Here is a 19,812-nt window from a genome sequence, read left to right as displayed (position 1 = left end):
TTCCTGGACCCACTCAGAGGAAACTGACATGTTATGACAAACTGGAAGTTTCACTGCCAAGCAGAGTCGTTTAGGATGTCTCTCTCCTGATAGTCCGGAAGACCCGGTTCTATTAGGACCAAAACATTTAACGTCTCCAGCTGCTCTGGTTCTCTCTCTGCTCTGAGTCAAACCAACCTGTTCCCCTCCTGGCCTGTGGGGGTGCTGCACCAACAACCACTGAAGGAAACCACACAAAAAGGAGACATTTCTGCTGCTAGCGCTAGGCTAACATCTTAGCTTTGGTTGGATTTACCCAGAATGCCCTGCGCTGTAGTCCACTTCCTGCTTGTGGAGCGGTCTCTGGTTTGATTGTTCAAACCGAACCAGAATTCACCGAGGTCTGGAGGATCAGAGGTCAGAGGTCAGTTAGCAGAACAAATGCAGAATTATACAACCAGTCATCTTTGAAAAGCAGAAGTGGAGTCTCCTGCACAACTAACCAGAATGCAGTAAGTGGTTTCTGGCTGGAGAGTCAACAACAAAACTCTTGTCTTTTCCAGCAGCCATTGTACAGCGCACACAGGGTTGCTAGGTAACAGGTTAAGCTTGCTGATTTGCGACGTTACATTCCAGAGGTTTTGGAAACTTTTTATTTTCCAGACACCAAAAAACTTGAACTCACTGCCAAAAACCGTCTGGGTGTTTTTTGTGCTGTTTTCAAATGGAAGTATAAAAACGTGACAAAGTGAATTATGCAGAATAATTTGACATTAATGAACAGACCAGGACCTCTCAGCGTCCCTGCTGGCCGGTCCTGGTCCGTCCAGACCGACCCGGTCTCAGGTTCTCATCCAGAACCTGCAGAACGTCCAGCTCTGGGTTCACTGTGCTGCCAAGTCCAATTACTGCCTGTAGCTGCATCAACATGCTTCCCCCCCCCCCCCACTGTGTCTGCTCAAAATTAATTTACCAACAAAACTTTTTAATCAAATTTCACCGCAGTCTCCGAAAGACACCAGCTCTGTTACCGTGGCGACGGGTGTCCGGCCGCCGCTGGGAGGCCCGGTTCTTCCTGCTGGGTCGGAGAAAAATGAGCCTTCAGCGTTTCCTGCCGGTCGGCTGAATTACAGAGCCTGAAATGTCACTGCAGGTGTTTGGAGGATTCTGTTTTGGAAATGGTTTTGGATTGCAGAGCAACTGATTCCTGAAGCGTTTTGGCCCAAATGTCAGAATCTTTTCTGACAATTTAGATGAAAATTTCAGACTGAAGCTGAGAGGAACTTCATGTTGTTTATGATTTCTGCTGCAGTCGGGCGTCTTCTGAAAGGTCAGAGGAGCGTTTCAGTTCCGACTTCCTTCAGAGGCTTCAGCTGCGACCTCTGACCTCTCTCTCCTCAGCAGCAGGAGCATATCAGAGGTCAGCCAGCTGCAGCACACCTCGGCGTCCAACCGGCTGCAGCACCAAACCAGGAATCAGCTGAACTCTGATGACATCACATCCGGCTGCGTCCATTTACACTGTGACTGTTCAGTTTGTCCTTTCAAATATTTTTCTGGAAGCAGCTCAGTGTTAAAACGTTTGTTCAGCTGCAGCCTCACATGGATGAACTTTGACCTCCTCTGCTTTACTGGATGTATTTAATTCAGACACATTGGAGGGTTTTCTGGCAGGAACTGCATGTTTAAAGTCACACCACAGTTAGATTCAGGCTCCCAAGCCCAGACTTTGACTAGGCCACACCACAGCTGGAGCTGCTCTTGAGCTGAAGGTCCCAAACTGATGGTTGAAGTGAATGATGTCCTCTTGAGACCTACTTCCTGCTGTCAGGCAGGTTCTGCTGAACGTTGACGCATCGATTACATGGATATTAACACGACTTTAACATAATTATTCACTTTTTAATGTTGAGGGTCTTTCAGGCTGGAACCTTTTTATTCTCGTGTTTCTGGTACGCCTGTTAATCTGATCCACGTTGCTATGGAAACGCTTCTCTGGGGATTAATTTCTGCTTCTAAATGATCTGATTGGATGCTGGAAAACATTATTGTTGTGTTTAAGCTGAGCTAAAAGGAGTTAGCCTGTCAGTGAAGCTATGCTAGCCTAAAATAGCATCTCAATGCTAAACATGTAGCAGCTAATGCTAATGTCAGCGCCCACATTCCTACAGATGAATAATCAGGAGTTCCTGTAACTGAATGGATGAATGGATAGAATAAGATTTCTCTCCGTTCTGATGGCTGAAAAATTGAGCTTCCAAAATGTTTTTGAAGTAAAAATGTTTCATATTTTGTTGATTAAAATCTGACCAAACATTTCAGTCAGAAATGTTTTCCGTTTCGTCGCTCTGCAGCGGTTTGATTACGAAGCCACAGATGTTTCTCCCCTGAGTTCAGTTTGTGTTTGTGAAACCAAACTGTTGTCCTATCAAACTCTTCTTCCTCCATCAATCTTCAGCGTCTCAGAGGAAGAGGAGTGAGGAAGAGGAGTGAGGAAGGGCTGCCTCGTCACCTCAGAAACCTTTTCATTACCCGTCCTCCTCCTGCTGCTGGGGAGCCCAAACTCATGACGGACACGCCATTAAGGAAGCTAACGAGTCGACCACTCGGCGCTCGCTCCTCTTCCTCCTCTTCCTCTCCGTTTCTTCCTGATTAATTTCCAGAGCAGCTTGTTTACTTTTAGCTGAAGAAGCTTCCTCTCCTCTCTCCTCTTTGACTTTGAAAATGGACTGGAATTATTCATCAGTCTTTTTTCTCCACTTTACATTTGCTGGGAGAAGAAGAGCGTAAAAAATGGCCGCCCCCCTGGTTTCTTTCTTCCTTTCTTGCCGTCTTCTTCTCCTGCGGTCGTTTTACACTTGAAGCGGTCTTGACCTCGGTGAAGGGCCGGTGTGAGAGCCGCTCTGTTGTCTGCAGCCGATGCCCTGAAGCCGGACGGAGAGCCACTCCAGCCGTGGAATTACGACGACACTCGACTGATCCTTTTATGGAGCGGCTGTCCTGCAGGACGAGACGCGCTCAGAAACAGAATGAGAGCAAAAGCTTCCCTTTGGATTCAGCTGGAAGCAGAATTACAGAGCGGCTCGCTGCTTGTATGGATTTATTCAGCAGGTCCTTCTGCTTTTAGCTGTTTGACTTTAAAGATTTACAGCAGCTTTTATTTCAGCTGTAGAAACAATCTGCTTGAACTTCTTTACTGAAGTACAGACCATTTAACTACCAGATCACTGGAAATAAATTCAGGATAAATCGTTTTAAAGAGAAAGTTAAAAGGAGAATGTTTCTCATAACAAGAACAAGAAAACCTTCTAACATGCAAAACTCATCAATATGAGAAAGTTTGTCATTAAAAACAGAAAATCTGGTTGTAATCAGGTACAAAACCTGCTAAAAAAAGAGACTTTTCTCTTGTAACTAGAAGCCAAACTCATCAAATGGAGGAAGAGAGCTGGCAGGAAGTAGGTGCTCTTTCAAAGTAAAAGCCTCCATCTTCCCATTAACTCTGACAGACTCCACCCCCGCAGCATGGTGCTGCCTCCACCGTGTTGTTCTGTAGGGATGACGAGGTTTTTCTCTCCAGTGTTCCTGATAAACATTCAATCCAGTCTTTCTGGGTTTTAATTAGTTCAGTGTGTTTAATAGTTTTTCTCTCTGGAGATTCTTTGATCATTTTTTCTCCTCAGAGATTCTTCCGGTTTCCTTTGTTCTGTTTCTAAATTTGATCCAGAAGTTTCTCTGACAAATGGTGGAAACAGAAACAGAGTGAAATCTTCTTCAGTTTCCATCTTCCTCCTCTGACCGGCTGGACGACACCATCAGGCGTCACCTCTGCAGACGGGCGGGTCGGTGGGAGGACAGCCTCCCGCCAGCAGCCATTAGACCTGATCTCAGATTTATGCTCCAAGTTTGCGTAAAAAGAGATCATTAAAATGCAATTACCCAAGAAGAAAGCGCGGGCCGAACGCGTCCGGCGCGCGCACAGATACCATTAAGTGATGAAGTGAAAGCTTGTCTCATCTCATGCATCATCCCACACCAAAGTTGTTGACGAGCGCTAATGGCGGCAATTATTTAGCGCCAGAAAACACGCGGCGTCCTGAAGCGGCGGCAGCCCGCAGACCTGAGCATTGATTAACTTCCCCCGCTTATTATCTGGACATGAAAATGGCCTCATTAACAGGAAAACCTCCACCACACACACACACACACGTCAGTGTCACAGTAAACTGACGCCTCACTCCAGGCCTGGCAGCGGGGGAAGTGTGTCATCCATCCCGGGCATCGACCGTCCGGCTGAAATATGCTGCCTCTAATTACAATTATTAATTGGAAAAGGAAATCAATGGCTGTGAATTAAACAGCAGCCTGCTTGTTTGCATGTGGGTCATCTGTCTCCTAATAACTCAGCTGTTGACATGGTTACCTCCAGCGCCCCTCCCCCACCTGCTGCTGCTTCTCATTGTGTCTCATCTGTCCGCAGCGGGACTTCCTGTAAAGTGGAGCTGGAAATTTAAAAAACATGAAAAATGCAACAAAAGGACAATTCTGATGATAACTCAGCAAAATGAAGCATCCATAAATAATTTTAATGTTTATGGATCTCATTTTCTGTCAAGATCAACAATGAGAGTTAATCACTCAGGATTCATTTAATTATTCATCTACTAAATGCTTTTTACTTCTAATTAACTAAATTATAACGATTGACAAAGAAATACAGCAAACATTAAAAATAATGATAATTAACTGAGTTTTTCGGAGATTTTGCAGCTTAAGTTTCTTTTTATCCTTCAGCTTCAAACTGGAAGAGAAAAATGTACAAAAATCTCTAGATTTATATCTAAGAGAATCTTTATTTTTTCTGTTTTATGCATTTGCAGTTTAAGCTGCTGCATAAAACTGCAAATGAACAAATGAGTTTGATTTCAGCCCTGCTGCTTATTAACATCTAGAGAAACAAGAAAAGATGCAAAAACGAAACATTTTTCATCATTTAACTTTAAAAATCAGATTTGACTTCCCGATGCCGGACTTGTTCTCTTGTCTTTCTCATTTTGAATACAACAGGGTTTGTGTTGCATCATTTTCTGTCTCATGGAAACTTGAAGTCCAGGCTTAAAGTTTCTAAACTCTAAAGATGTCGGCGTTAGATTCCTCTGCTGCATTAAAAGGTGAATTAATTTGAATCATTTTTACTCCCGTGCATCTGCAGGATGGTTTTTATGTGTTTGTGGGTCCAGATGTTCACACATCTGTAAGTAAACTGAAGCTAAACTCTAAAGAGTCCAAGTTTCATTCTTCCGTCTGTCTCTAAAACAGAGCAGCTGGTCGAACAACCTGAGCAACATTAAAGGAAAAAATATCTTCATTGCACATGAATATTGATAATAGAAGAAGAGGGAACATGAAAGACGTGCGGAGACGCGGCCGGCCTTTAGAGGCCGGGGACGGAGGAGCGTTAATGGAGCTGCAGGGAGCCAAACAGGAAGCTTTAAAGGGACGTAATGAATCAATAAGTGCAGGAATAAAAGACATGCATGTAAGAGCAGGAGGACAACCTGAACAATGGCAGCCAAAGTGCAGGTGGAACAAAAAGCTCTAATGCTCAACTTCCAGTCTGTGATTTTAACTCCGTTTTTAAAACAATGAGACGTCCTGACGTTAATGTTGCTTAATGCTTCATTCAGACGTTTCAGCGACTGGCTGTCAGCGCCGAAATGAGGCTGGACGCTCTGAGAACTTCAGTAAAACCTGGGAAACTGCATCAGCAGTTCTTCTGCTCTGAACTGGAGGAAACTTGAACATCGTTCATTTTCACCGCCGCGGTTCCGTCAACGCTTTAAAACACGTTCCTCAATGTTTGGCTTGACGTGGTTTTTAGCTTTTCCTCTTCGAGGAGACAGGAACAGAATAAGTTCTGATGTAGCGACCCGACCCAGATACGGACGGGTCTGTGCCTTACCAGAGGCAGGAAACCATCTGCGTCCCGATCCTCTACTTCCTGTTTCCTGCAGCTGCTTGATTCGCTCCTCATGCGACCGATTAGTTTAGTTGTTTTTGGTGACATTTTAAAATGTTATGGGAAACTGATTTAAACAAACAAAATAAAACCTTTAATTTCTGATGATTTTCAGTCAGTTGTGGAAATTTAATGCAGGATTTATTCATACAGAAAAGCTAAAATAAGCATTAAAGCTGCTTTTGTTGCTGCTATATTTTTAAAAAATTTGTTGCTTCTGCATTTTATTTGCTAAGGTGAGAGGAAGAGGGCGGGGCTTTCAGTGAGGAAGGGGTCACCTGGTCTCCATAGCAACCATGAGACCCCGGCTGGTTGTTTGGGAGTCATCCCAGTAAAACCATTTTCTAGGTGCCTGGGACTGTGAAGTAAGGAGGAGGATGTGTGGTGCTGTGGGCCGCTGTCTGACGCTCAATTAGCTTTAAAATGTTTCTGGTCCAAACCCCAGCAGGTTCCAGTAATCCTGATTCTGGGATTAAACCTGAGGCTGGATTACAGCAGGAGGTTTCTATTTCATGTTCAGTTTAAAGTATAAAACATTTATTCTGTTTGTTTTTAGCTCCAGATGTTTTGAGGCCATTTTTTGGCTCCTGGACGTTCGTCCAGTAAAACAAATGAAACCTTTAATTTCATGGCTGAAAGATGAGAGAAATCCATTTAAACAGGCGCAGCAGCAATTTAATGACATCATCAATTCTCCCTGCACATTAACAACAATTCAAACTAGTGAAATATACGGTGGCCGACAGGTGCAAATGCGCAGCAAAAGAGAAAACATGCAAACAAAAAAAAGACGCCCACAAATTAAATGCGGCAAACAAAAAGTGTTGAAAACGGAAGTGCTCCAGACCACTAGGGGGAGTCAAAGAAAATAGTATTCATTTCTATGGGACCAGATGCAAGATTCAGAGAAAAAAATTTGAAAGAAAGTAAAGGTACGTATTACTATATTTCTTTTCAGATAGTTAGTTCTGATAGATCCGGAAGCAGATCGTGAAAAGATCAGACTGCAGTGAAAAAGACGAATCTGAGTGTGAATGAAGCCTGAAGCAGAGGGTTAAGTTTCCACTAAAAGAAACAATGACAGACAGACAGACAGACAGACAGACAGACAGACAGACAGACAGACAGACAGGTCACCTGAAGTGTCAGGTGAACCAACACACGGCCCTGTGGTACGCCTTAGGGAACGCTGCGTAGCTTGTCGTGTAGCATTGAAGGCAGGATAAAACCTGAGCGTTGCCGTCTGGATTTGTTCCATCTGGTTGATCTGAAGCCTGCGGGTTTGATTCCGGCTCCTGGCTAAAGAGTCGTCAGGCTGGACGCTGAACATGTAAAACGAGGCCGGCGTGGCCGAGGCTTTGAGTCGCTGCATCAGTAGAAATGAGTGATATTGGTTGTGTCGTCTTTCTCCAGTGGTTTTCTCATTAAAGCGAGCAGCAGCAGCTTCCTCTGGGCTCCTCTTCATCAAACTGCATTAAGTCCAGATTCAGCCTTCAGAGTGGCAGTCATGATGGGATGGATCAGCACCAAGCAGGATCATCACTTTGCCTTAAATCCTGCTGACTGCAACGTTAAGAAGGAATTAGTTTCAGTTTGTTTCTGTAAAAACAACAAAGCAGCAGTTTGAATTTCTGGACGTGTCCTCCAGTCGTTTCTCTCTAAGCTGCTGAATTCTCCATCCTGCAGGAGAAGCAGAACGCTGTGACTCCTTTTAAACCTGGATTTACCTGAAATCGGCTCCGACTCGTCCTGGACTTCCTCTCTCCTTCTGTGAACCTTTAAGTCTCTAATTGCCTTCAGTTCGTCCTGCTGAGTCCATTATTCACCTTCATGGCTGCTTTCCTTTCATTCCTCCTTTTTAAAGCAATCCTCCTCTTCCTCTGAGTTTTGTTTTTCTGCGTTGCCGTGTATCAGACGTTGATGACTCAGAGCCGTAACGACCTGTAATTGCTGCTCGGTTTCAGCCTCCTGTCGGCCGACTGGCCGCCGTTTGTAAAGAAAAACGTTCCTCCTGGTTTAAAGGTTTAAATCCGTGGAATGGCGAACGTCCAGCAGGCAGAAGTGCTGATGATTACAAGCTTCCTGAACACGTTTTATTTCCTCCAAACATGCAGTGAAACCATCGAATAAAGAGTTACAACGTCTGACGCGTTTAGAGAAACCAGCAGCCGATTATCACTTCCTGTCTGATTTATCAGGCTCTCATGGAGGAACTTCCTCTGCTGCTTCAGTTCAATCAGGAACTGAGCTCTGTACTTTGACTAGGCCTTTGTATCTGTTGTGGACATCAGTCTCATTCAGGTTGATTAAACACAAAATATGCAGCAATGATTCAAACTCCATAAAACACAAACATAAAACTTTAATACAAACAAAAATGTTGCAACTGCAGGAAATGGAAGCAAAGAAAAAACATAGCAAGAGTAAAACGTTGCTTATTGTTAGCACTGTAACTGAAAAGCTAGCTATGCTAACCATATAGCACTAATCATAAACATTAGCCAGGCTAATGTTTCACTGCTAACACCAGCATTTAGCAGAAGCTAATGCTAAAGTGCTAAACAAAAAATTAGCTCTGCTATTAGCGCTGAAATGTTCCCACCACTGAACTCGCTCTACAAAATGTTAGTCCTCCAGACCACTAGGGGGAGTTTGGAGTCTGTAATATTAGCAGAGTAAATGTGCTGCTACTCTATCATCTAGTGAAATACAGTTTATGACTTTCTCTTGGACGTCCCGTCCAGTTCACTGCCCCTAGTGGCCTGGAGGACGTCCAGTTTGTGAAGCGAGTTTGCAGAGTTTCCTGTTTTGCTTTTGTTTTTGCACCATTTGGTCTGTTTTATGTTTTGTGTCATGTATAAGTTTCAGAGCTTCTCACCAGCAGTGTGTCTTTGACCTCCAGCCTGGAAGGGCTAAGATGCATTCACTGACCAGAGAAAAATGAGACTTTTGAGTTCACAGTTGGGTTAAAACCAGCTGAATTCCAGCTTCTTTCTCTCCACTTATTTTACTGTAAATTATTCTGCTGTAGTTATGTTACGCGGTCAGAGACGACTTCTGGTCTCTGCGGCGTTTTTCTCAGAAACCAGAGAGAATCAGCAGCTTGTGGGTTTATTATTGGCGCTGAGAGGTGAGAGCCACTGTGGACAAACCTCCAAATGATCCTGCAGCAGTTGGCCTTTGCCAGCCCATATTATGCTGCTCTTAATTTAGTGCAGAAAGTTCTCCTTAGTGCCAGCGAGCTACTCTTGATCAAAGTCATTAGTCACTTGATTTGGACTCTTTGCTGCTGAATAATTGAGGCGGTGTGAGGATAAAGGATTTGACTGTGCCGGCTCACTAGTTAGAGGAAGTGAGCAGAAATCTCAGTCTTAGAGAGAAAGACAGGAGGAGGGAAATTAGGGAAAGATTTAGAAGGAGGAGAGTGTTGATGTGATGAATGTGTTGTCTGCTCTGTCCACCACAGTCCTGTTGAAACATTTAGAGCTGGAATATCTGTGAAAGCGCCACCCATGACTCCAGAAAAACATCTCCTCCATTTATCCTCCCGCTGGTCGCAGCGTTTCCCGGGTTTCCTCCTAACAAATGGCCGTTCACTCAGAGTCCCTCCGCTCAGCCTATAATCATACATCACACGTAGAAGTGCTTTTCTCAGATAAAACACAATAATATGTTTTTTTCCGTCTCATTAGCTTCCCATCAGGTTCTGGAATATTTCCACAATTCATCACCTTACTGTATGATTTCTGTGAAGTAAATATTGGGAGCAGTTTGGAGGAGAGCTTCTCCTGAAAAGCATCCCATCACCAAACTGAGAGCAGAGAAACGCGAGTGTTTTATGGATGAAGCCGCCGCTTCCTGCCTCCGCCCCTCAGATCTCGGATCAGAAACATGTTTCCCATCTTTCTTCTCCTCGATTCGTTTTCTCTCAACAAATCTGAGGAGTCTGTTTGCTGCGGCGGCGGAGTGAAGCGGCGTTCGTCTGTAAAGCCGATAAGAGTCTAAATCTGCGTCTGTCCTCATGTCTGAGAGCCAGAGAGCTCCTGAGTGAAGAGGAAGATCTGATGCAGATCCACCAGAGCTGCATGTCGAACAGTTTGTTTCCACTGGGCTCTGCTTCAGCTTCAGCCTGCAGAATAAACCTCCTGTTGCTTCCAGATTAATCTAAAATAACCTGCTGCTGCTCATCTGAGGAAGAGGAGGGATTTCCACCCAGGATGAAGGAACAATCAGAGATTTGGAGCAGACGGTTCCTCCTCAGCAGCAGAGGTCACATTTAATTCTCCCAGATGATTCCTTCAGTCTGCAGCTAATTCAAACCTGAATGCTAAACACAGACGGCGGAGACGTTTGTCCTCTTTAACATCGAGGGAAATGTGGAGCGAATGCTCAAGCAGGTCCAGAGAGCCGTCATCAAGATGGACATGAAAACTATTTTACTCATTTCATGAGGCACACCAGGCTGATCTGAGTTTTTATTTTCATATTCAGGAAGAAAACTTTGAATTTATTTAGATTTTTGTTTCACTTTTTGAGGATCTGATTAAATGAGTCATTCAGAGGGGATCGTTATAGATCACTAATAAAACCATTTAGATATTAAAATGGAATAGAAAGTCACCCAGAGCGCCGTCACCGTCCAGGGTCACATGGTAAAGAATCTGGCCCCCAAAGCCACGTGGGGCTGTAAGGTCACTAACCTGGTCATTCAGACGGGGGTCACTGGCTCCACTCTGTCCAGCTCAGTATTTGGGTCGTTGTCGCTTGGCGATCCCTAACGATGCCATCTGGACCGGCTACTGTTCTGATCCAAACCTGTTCTGATGTTTGTCATCATGATCAGAACCTCCGACGGTTCTGGATCAGAGGAGAAACGTCTCAGCGGTGGAGCCGACAGAGACATTTTCCAGAAGGACCTCAGAGGAGAAGCTGTCAGACATGCATGGAAATATTTCTGCTGTTTTTGATGTAAACATCCATAAACAACCAATTAGCAGAGAAGCAGATACATTTAGGTGAGCAGCTCCCACTGTTTCATTTTAATCTCCTTCATGACATGAAAACAATTTGTCTCCCACTGAAATCATCATAATTAGCCAAATTCCTTTATGAAATATTAATTAAGAACAAGGAAATGTGTGCAGAAGATTTAAACGGAGCTCAGCTTGATTAGAAGTTGAGTTAAAAACCTCACAGTGTGAATATTTGTCACAAACCTGCAGAAAATAAACATCACAACAACTTCACTGTTTAACTGGCAACTTTAAGATTTACACTGAGAGCAAATCTGTCTTCAGAGCAAACTGTCAAAATATTATCAAAAGATTATTTATAATGCTCAAACTGTAAACATACAAATAAACTAAATCAAAGATAAAGAATCAACAGTTTCTTAATATCCTGCTGGATTTAGATTTTCCAAAATGTAAATAATGTTTAAACATTTCAATCTGACAGTTTCAAATTGAAATTCTCCATCTGTTGGCAGTGATCTTTTCTTTCCCAGTTCTCACCTGGTCCTGCCTCTCTTCAGGCTGTGAGAGCGACTTCTGGGGCCCCCACTGCACCAACCGCTGCCAGTGCCGCAACGGGGCCAAATGCAACCCGATAACCGGCGCCTGCGTCTGCACCGACGGCTTCCAGGGCTGGCGCTGCGAGGAGCACTGCCACCACAACCTCTACGGCAAAGACTGCATGCAGGAGTGCCAGTGCCTCAACGGCGCCACCTGCCACCACCAGAGCGGGGAGTGCCTCTGCGCGCCCGGCTACACCGGCAGCTTGTGAGTGGCTCCAGCAGAACCCAGACTGAAACAAAACACACAGAAATGCACCAAATAAAATTTAAATGGGCCTCTGAAATACGTTAAAGATCTGCTGCTGCTGGATCCGTTTTCTGGTTCTGGTAAATTAGGGAGGATTCAGTTTCTATTCACCACAAATCTGGAACAAACTCCCAGAAAACTGCAAAACAGTCGAAACACCAGCCGCATTTCAACTGACATAACGACTGAAATTACAAAAATAAATTTGCTCAGTGGAAACACAAAAGTTTTTTTTGTTTGATAAAAGGTTTTTTGCGCTCATCTTGGGTTTTGAGTTTGCAGATGGACCAAAATGTAGACATGAACTGGCAGGATGGGTCAAACTGAATCTTCTTCAAAGATGAAACTAAAAATCACAGGGAGTTCAGGGAGCCAGAGGAGAACAAAAAACACCAGAAAAGCACAAAGAGCATGACTGGAAATAAAAAGAAATAAACAAACTAGAATCACCAGAAGAAGAACTGAACAAAAACAGAATCAAGGCTGATCAAATCAAAGAAACAGAATAATAATAAACCAGAATCAAATAATGAAAACATCAAAACAACTCAGAATGATCCAGGATGTGACGTCGTTAAGATGAGGATTTGTTTCTGTATCAAACTGCAGTGGAAACAGCTTTACTGCAGTCATGTAATCAGCAGCCAGATGTTACTACTGGCAGAAATGACAAAGAAGACAACAGGAAGTAGTTGGAGGATGATGGCGCTGCGTGTTTTTTTAATGAATTATTGCACAAACAAACATATTCATGTATAATTTTAATTTCTTTTTTATCTAATGGGAACACAGTAATTGCAGCATAAACAGTACATTAGTGAAATAGGTTTTGGGAACATTAGTGATGGAAACGCAGCTACTGAGTTCCTTTAAATCAAAGCTGAAAACACACAGCTGCCTTTGATTAACAAAAACTGGAACATGGATCAATATACCTGATGATTTTGGTGATAAAATTTAACGTTTCTTACAGGTTTCACAGTTGGTGATTTGTATAACGTAAAACACTTTTTGAAATGTTCTCTAAAAATAAACTTTGATTAAAAATTGCTGCAGAATTGAGAAGGAAGTGAATCTGAAAGCTTTTTTTTTCTATCTTTTTAACAATTTTTCAGCCACATTGAGAATTAATTTGTGTCTTCATGCAACTCTTCCCCAGGAATACAATATATGATGAAGATATGGCTAGGAATTTATGCTAATGTTCAGATAGTAACTCAGTGAGATTCAGTAGGGGGAAGGTTTTCTCCTGTTGTCTTATGCTGCTGAAATATGCAAATAATGATTTTTGTGTGAGCGGATGCAGTCAGCATCTTTCCCCGGCTGTTGCTGCAGATGAAGATGTTTCTGTTTGTCTGCTGCAGCTGTGAGGATCCCTGTCCTCCAGGTAAACACGGCTCCATGTGCGAACAGCGCTGCTCCTGTCAGAACGGAGGAACCTGCCATCACGTCACCGGGGAGTGCTGCTGCCCGCCCGGCTGGATGGTACGGCCCGCACGCCGACGCCTCGCTGCAATCCGTCAGAAACATTCTCGCTGCACGACACAGAGAAAATCAGAGCCACATGAAAACAGTATGGAACACCTTTAGTGTCACAGTACAACTAAAACACCATCCGTTCTGTAGATCTGGGCTAAGATTACTCAGCTCAGTCTTACAGCAGAAGGTGCCTGACCTGAACCTGCTGCTTCTCTCCAGAAACAAGATGGCGGATAGCAGGAGTTAGCTTACCAGAGCTGCATCTGGATGCTTTTCAACCATGTGCCAAGCACGGTGGCGGAAGTGTGATGGTTTGGGAACCTGGATTGGACAGGTTCTCCTCTCAAGGTTTTCCGGTTTTCAGATGTGAATCCATCCATCCAACAGCTGAAGCTTGATGCGTCTAACAATGAAATACCCAAAAATAAAACATTTAAAATAATTAGTGACTTTGGTGAAATATCATCAGTCAGCAGAGTTTCAACTCAAATTATGAATACTTCTAGATACGTATGAAATACTGTATTTTCCATTGAATGTGCATTAGAACATGTGACCCAGTCTTGCTGATATGTGAGTGAACATGTGAGTTGGTTCTGATCCGCTCCTCCCTCCCTCAGGGTCCGGTGTGCGCCCAGCCGTGCCCCTTCGGCTGGTTCGGCATCAACTGCTCCGAGGAGTGCGCGTGTCGGAACGGAGGCCTGTGTGACCACATCAGCGGCGTGTGTCAGTGCACCGCCGGCTACATCGGAGAGAGGTGAGCTGACGCCCCGCCAGCGTGGCGCCCACTGCCGTCACAACGGGGGCAAAAAGATCTCATTCTTACCGCCGCCACAAAACGAATGGTGGGCCAGACAACTAAAAGGTTGGTTTGCGCTAATGCTAAACCGCTACACCATCACGGTATTTAGGGGAAGCTAATGCTAAACCGCTACACCATCATGGTATTTAGGGGAAGCTAATGCTAAAGCACTAACTTCATCTCTGCTTGAGAGACTGCAACCATTGAGCAACAATTTTTATTTATTTTTTTTCATTTTTTCCTCCGGAGAGTTTTTGCGGCGCTAGTGGCTCGTATTTTTGTGACAGCAGGCAGACAGGAGGGGGGGGGCGAGCAGAGGGGGGAAAACATGCGGCAAAGGTAGTCGGGACCGGGAATCGAACCCGCGACGTCCGTGACGAGGCCTGAGGCCTCCAGGCGTGGGGCATGCTAACCCGCTGCGCCACCACGGCCCAACAATTTAACTTTGACATAATAATTACATATTACACTGAAATACCCTCAGCTATTGTATTTGTTCATATCTTGTTCTCTACTGTCTGTTTAATTTAATTCATTTATGAATTTATTCATTTTTGAATTTGTCTAAATTAAGGGAAGTTAAGTTTGCTAAACATTTTCAAAGTCAGCTGGACTGCTAAGCCCTGCTATTAGAGCGTTAGCGGATTAGCAGATGTACTCCCTCCTTCTGCTGCCAGTACGTATTTTTTCACCAATTGCTCTGCGTTGCATAAAGTAGGAAGAAAACGTATAAATCAGTGTAGATCCAAAGCTTATCGAGGGGTGTGGCCATTTGCCTTATTAAAAAAAGAAGGTAATCCATTTAGTAAATTCTTCTGGACTGGGTTGAATTTCTTTGTCTCAGCAGTAAAAGCTGGAATTGGTTCAGTCTTTTTTTTAGCAGAATTTGGTTCACCAAAGTCCGCTTTGGAGTGGAAGTCATCAGATATAAGTGAATTTATTTGGCATGAAATGTCTGTGATGATAAAAATAAAACGTCTCCATCTGCATCAGGACGTAGAAAGTCGGCCTGCGGGCTGAAAGTGGCCCCCGCCCCGCAGTTTGGACACCCCAGTTTTAACCCTTCCATCCTGTGGCCTCCATCTCTCCCCTCCACCGTCATTATTCTCATTCCAGCCAAATTACCTCCATCCATCCGGGCTCCAGACAGCTGAATTAGCCTACATGGAATAATTCCCAGACTGCTTCTCTTCCTCTCGTCCGCGTTCTAATGGAATTAGCCCAGATAAGAGTCGCCGTGATTCAACGTGACGCCCAACAGAAGTCCTCGCCGCGCCGCTTTAATTGAGTGATTTGTCTGTTTCTTAATGGTTTCTGCTGCTGGACGTGTGAGGAATGCAGCGGGCCGGACTCGGCTGCCTCTATCAGCCGCTCAGAAACTCTGCCGCCTTTGGGGTTGAGGGTTTAACGCCGAGTCTGCTGACCTCCTGGAGGCGGGCGCCACGTCGCCGGAGTGACACCGCGCCGGTTTTATTGTTCCACAGCAGCTTCATTCATCTGTCTGAATAATAAATGAATGTTAGAAGGACGATTCTTTAACTTTAAAACCCATTCCTAACATTTATTATTAGATCTGTTCAAATATTCAGATTTTTATCTTTTTATTCTTTTTGGTGTAAAATTAGATTTTCAGTATTTATTCATGTTTCTGTACTAAAAAACTTCATTGAGTTACAAACTCAATTTAAAGAATCATTTATTATCATAAGTGGGATTTAATTGTTGTTGTTGAGGCTGATGTCTGCTGCTGTAGCAGTCTGTATGACAGAGTCTGCAGACGCTTCTGACTGAAGACGCTCTCCTTCATGTCCATAATGTTTTTCATACTATGAATCACAGAACAGAACCAACTTTCTATCAGGTTGTTTAGCTTTTTAAGGTGGCATCAATCCCTCCAGCTCCGTTCAGTCCACCTTAATCCAACTCCAGTCCATCTGCCTAGTCAAAGTCCAGTCTGATTGGTGTGAATGCTAATTGACCTCTGACCTCTGGTCCTCCAAACCTCGGTCTGGATTCAGTTGCCAACTCTGGTCCGCTTGGCGTTCACATACAAACCAAACCAGAGACCGCTCCAAAACCAGGAAGTGGACTACAGCGCAGGGCATTCTGGGTAAATACAACCAAAGCTAATGTGTTAGCCTAGCGCTAGCAGCAGAAATGTCTCCTGGTCTTCAGCCAAAGACTAAAGAGTTAAAATCTGACGCCTCCATCTTGTTTCCATCTGGTGAAGAAGGAAGTTGCTCTCAGTGTCTTCAGAGGTTTTTGTGTGGTTTCCTTCAGTGGTTGTTGGTGCAGCGCCCCCACAGGCCAGGAGGGGAACAGGTTGGTTTGGGTCAGAACCACAGCAGCTGGTGAAGTTCTGGGTCCAGTAGAACCGGGTCGTACAGCCTGAGTCCCTGGTCCTGATGCTGCCACCGCAGGAGTTGATGATAAGACTGTGAACTTTCTCATCTTCTCTGGACTCGACTTCTGGACCTTCTCTGATCCGACTGCTGAGTCATGCAGTCTTTCTGCGGGTGACTGCAGTCTGAGGTTTGAGTCCCGTCCCTGTGGCGCTCGCGTCTCTACAAGCGAATCCGTCAACGGAGGGTTTTCAGTTGAAGCCCTAAAAGTTTATCAGGGACTCTGGAAGAAAGCAGGAGGATTTCTCCAGTTTATTCCGACTCTTGAATTAAATGTTGAATTAAAACATAAACTGATTTCCTGCCGTCATGTTCGTCTGGCAGGTGCCTCCATTATTTTCAGGACCTCGTTAATATCACTGAGTGCAGGCTAATAAACACAACAAAAGGTTTTCCCGGCAGCGCAGATTGCTTCCTCCTCCTGATCCTGCAGCTGGATTTACGCCGCTCGGCAACTCTTCCAATAAAAGCCTTCATAAAGGAGGATTTACTGCGCCGCCCGCCTTGTCCGCCACATTCATTTAATAACGCCGTGTCTAATAAAGCTCCCAACGAGGCATCTGCAAGTCAAACGCGTTGCCGTCGGTGACCGAGAATCTGAAACAGAAACATCTGGAGGCAAACAGCTGCTTTCATTTCCAGAAAGCAAAATAAATCAACAATAATCTGATTCATCAGGCATAAACTGGACCTCCACTGGTTTCTGTTTATTAAATATCAACAGGCATGGAGAAATTATTCACTTTTAAGATTTTAAATTCAGCATTTTGCTTACATTTATTTTTTATATTTCTCATATTATTTTATGTCCTTTTGATATTTGAGTTTTTATTTATTTATTTTCTTATTATGGTTGTATTTCTTTTTTTCTTATTAAGTATTTTACTTATTTTTTAATCTTTTTATATTTTTTTATTTAATTTTTTTTCAACATTTGAAGTTTTTTATATTTAGGTTGTATTTTTCTCTTTTATAAATTTTCTTTATATCTTAAAACTTTATTTTAGCTTCAGCTTTTAATTTATTTTATAGCTTTTATTTAATTTTAATTCAAACATTACATTTGATGTTTTATTTAGTTGGTTTTTCCTGTATTTATTTTTATTTTATTTTTAGTATTTTTATTATATTTTTATTTATTTTCTTCAGTTTTTTCATTTAGCTCATTATGTGTTTTAAGGTTGAATGAATTAAGATAAATGAATTTAATAAATGTAAAAAGTGTTAGGGTTAGGGTTACCCTAAACCTGATTATTTAAGATGAAAAAGTTTTTAAATGGGATTAAAAATGAAACCTGCTGGGAAACCGACCAGTCGCAGTGTTTTCTGGTAACCATGGCAGCAGGATGATGTAACTTCCTGTTCCTGTCCAGGTGCCAGGAGGAATGTCCGGTGGGAACGTACGGCCCGCAGTGCGCCCATAAGTGCGACTGTCTGAACGGGGCCCGGTGCTTCCACATCAACGGGGCGTGTCTCTGCAGCGAGGGCTTCAAGGGCCCCAGCTGCCAGCACCGCTTCTGCCCCGCCGGGCTCTACGGGCTGCTCTGCGACAAGATCTGCCCCTGCCAGGGCAACAACACGCTCAGGTGGGGCAAACAGCACCAACCACTCAGCGCTTCCTCTGTGGATGGAAACACCAGGTTTTACTGAACGCACCAGCTGAGGCTGAGATGTCCAAACTGAGGCCCTCGGGCCATTTGTGGCCCTCGGACAGATTCCGTGCGGCCCTTCTCCACAGTTCAAGACAAGCAGAACTTTATTTGACCGGCTGCTGCTGGCGAAGCATTTAAAACAAATTAAAGTGAAACGAGTCAAATTGAACTAAACGTAACACAAACTGTTCATCTTTTATCAACTGTGGTTTTCCTTTCAGTTTGATTTGTTAGCATGTAGCATGGCTGAAACCATCAATTAAGTAATCCTTGACTAATGAAGTAATTGATTAATCGTTAACTGGAGCAAACACTCAAAAAAGCCACTCAAAGCTGTAATTAAGCCCAACTGTACAAAAATACACAAATTTTATTGCATTTTAGGAAAAATATTTCAATTTCTTATTTAAAAAGGCATATTTGCATATTTTAATGTTTTTCTAATATTGTATAAAAAAGATTAAGAAATCTGTTGTATGTGCCAAGTGATTATGTGATTAATCAATTAATCACCAGAAAAATGGATTAATCAATAACTAAAATAATTGTTTATTGCATCCAGTAAGTTTTAGTCGACAGATTAAACTGGGCTAAATAATAAAGTTTATAATAATAAACAAACGGAGCGACTCGTGCTCCTTTAGCTTAGCTAACGGGTTTAGCTAAAACATCTGAAATGATTTACTGATTATTTCTGCCAGTTTCATCAAAATATTGCTGATTTAATTTGTTTTTAGTGTTTAATCTTTGGTTTTGTTCTTTTTTTATTAAATTACGGGTTTGTTTATCGTTATTTTTCATGTTGACAATTTACCAGAATAAAGTGAGCTGAACTGGAATCGTTTTGATATCTTCATAACAAAAGATACAAACTTTCAGTTTTTGGCCCACAGATAATTTCACTTCATATTCGTCGCCCTTAGTGTGAAAACTTTGTCCAGCCCTGGTCTAAGAGCCTCTTCCCTGTTGCCCCCCCAGCTGCCACCCGCTGTCGGGGGAGTGCACCTGCGCCGCCGGGTGGGCGGGGCTTTACTGCAACGAGACCTGCCCCGCTGGTTACTACGGCAACGGCTGCAAGGAGCCGTGCAGCTGCGCCAACGGAGCCGACTGCGACGGCGTCAGCGGCGCCTGCGTCTGCGCGCCGGGCTTCATCGTGAGTGAACAAACACAACACGGGTTCAAAATGGCCGACCTGACAAATAAAACCAGAGAGTGGTAAAAAAAAACAAAAAAAAAAAACATCGATCCTGGATTTGAGGGTTTCAGTACAACATTTCAGAAATATTCACAACCTTTTATTTCATCAAACTTCAGTTTGAATGAATCCATAATGATTCATCATTTACAGGAACAATATTATGTTTTCATTAATTACAGTCTTAAAATGAAGATTAATAGAAAACAGGTTTCAATAAAAATCAACTTTATGTAATTTATGAGTTAAAACCAAAATTATTTTCAAGTTAATTTTACTTTTCCAGTTAAATCACCTTCCCATGTTTTACAGTGCAGCACCTCTCCAGGCCTCTGGTTCTGTTTGTCTCGGTCCAGTAAACGGTCAGAACCTGATCTGTAACGTTTTACAAGCTCCGGATTGAAACTGAATGTTTTTAAAGAAATATTCACAAAGTGCTTTTTAAGGCAGAAATTAAACTTT

The 19,812-nt window shown here is 43.3% G+C and overlaps 1 protein-coding gene across 5 annotated transcripts in view; it reads left to right on the top strand.

The window, feature by feature from the left end:
* LOC122824061 (multiple epidermal growth factor-like domains protein 11) overlaps window positions 1–19,812 on the top strand; it is a 78,975-nt gene that overhangs the window by 37,643 nt on the left and 21,520 nt on the right. For all 5 annotated transcript variants that reach the window (XM_044104275.1, XM_044104283.1, XM_044104259.1 and 2 more), the window contains exons 7-11: window positions 11,532–11,778; window positions 13,185–13,305; window positions 13,920–14,056; window positions 17,877–18,089; window positions 19,134–19,308. In XM_044104275.1, coding sequence (XP_043960210.1) covers window positions 11,532–11,778; window positions 13,185–13,305; window positions 13,920–14,056; window positions 17,877–18,089; window positions 19,134–19,308 — 893 coding nt within the window. The remainder of the gene's footprint in view (window positions 1–11,531; window positions 11,779–13,184; window positions 13,306–13,919; window positions 14,057–17,876; window positions 18,090–19,133; window positions 19,309–19,812) is intronic.

The sequence above is a fragment of the Gambusia affinis genome, linkage group LG02, assembly GCF_019740435.1.
Source record: "Gambusia affinis linkage group LG02, SWU_Gaff_1.0, whole genome shotgun sequence".
NCBI lineage: Eukaryota > Metazoa > Chordata > Actinopteri > Cyprinodontiformes > Poeciliidae > Gambusia > Gambusia affinis.
The sequence above is the reverse complement of the archived record's forward strand: the minus strand, read 5'-3'. Positions and strand labels throughout refer to the sequence as shown.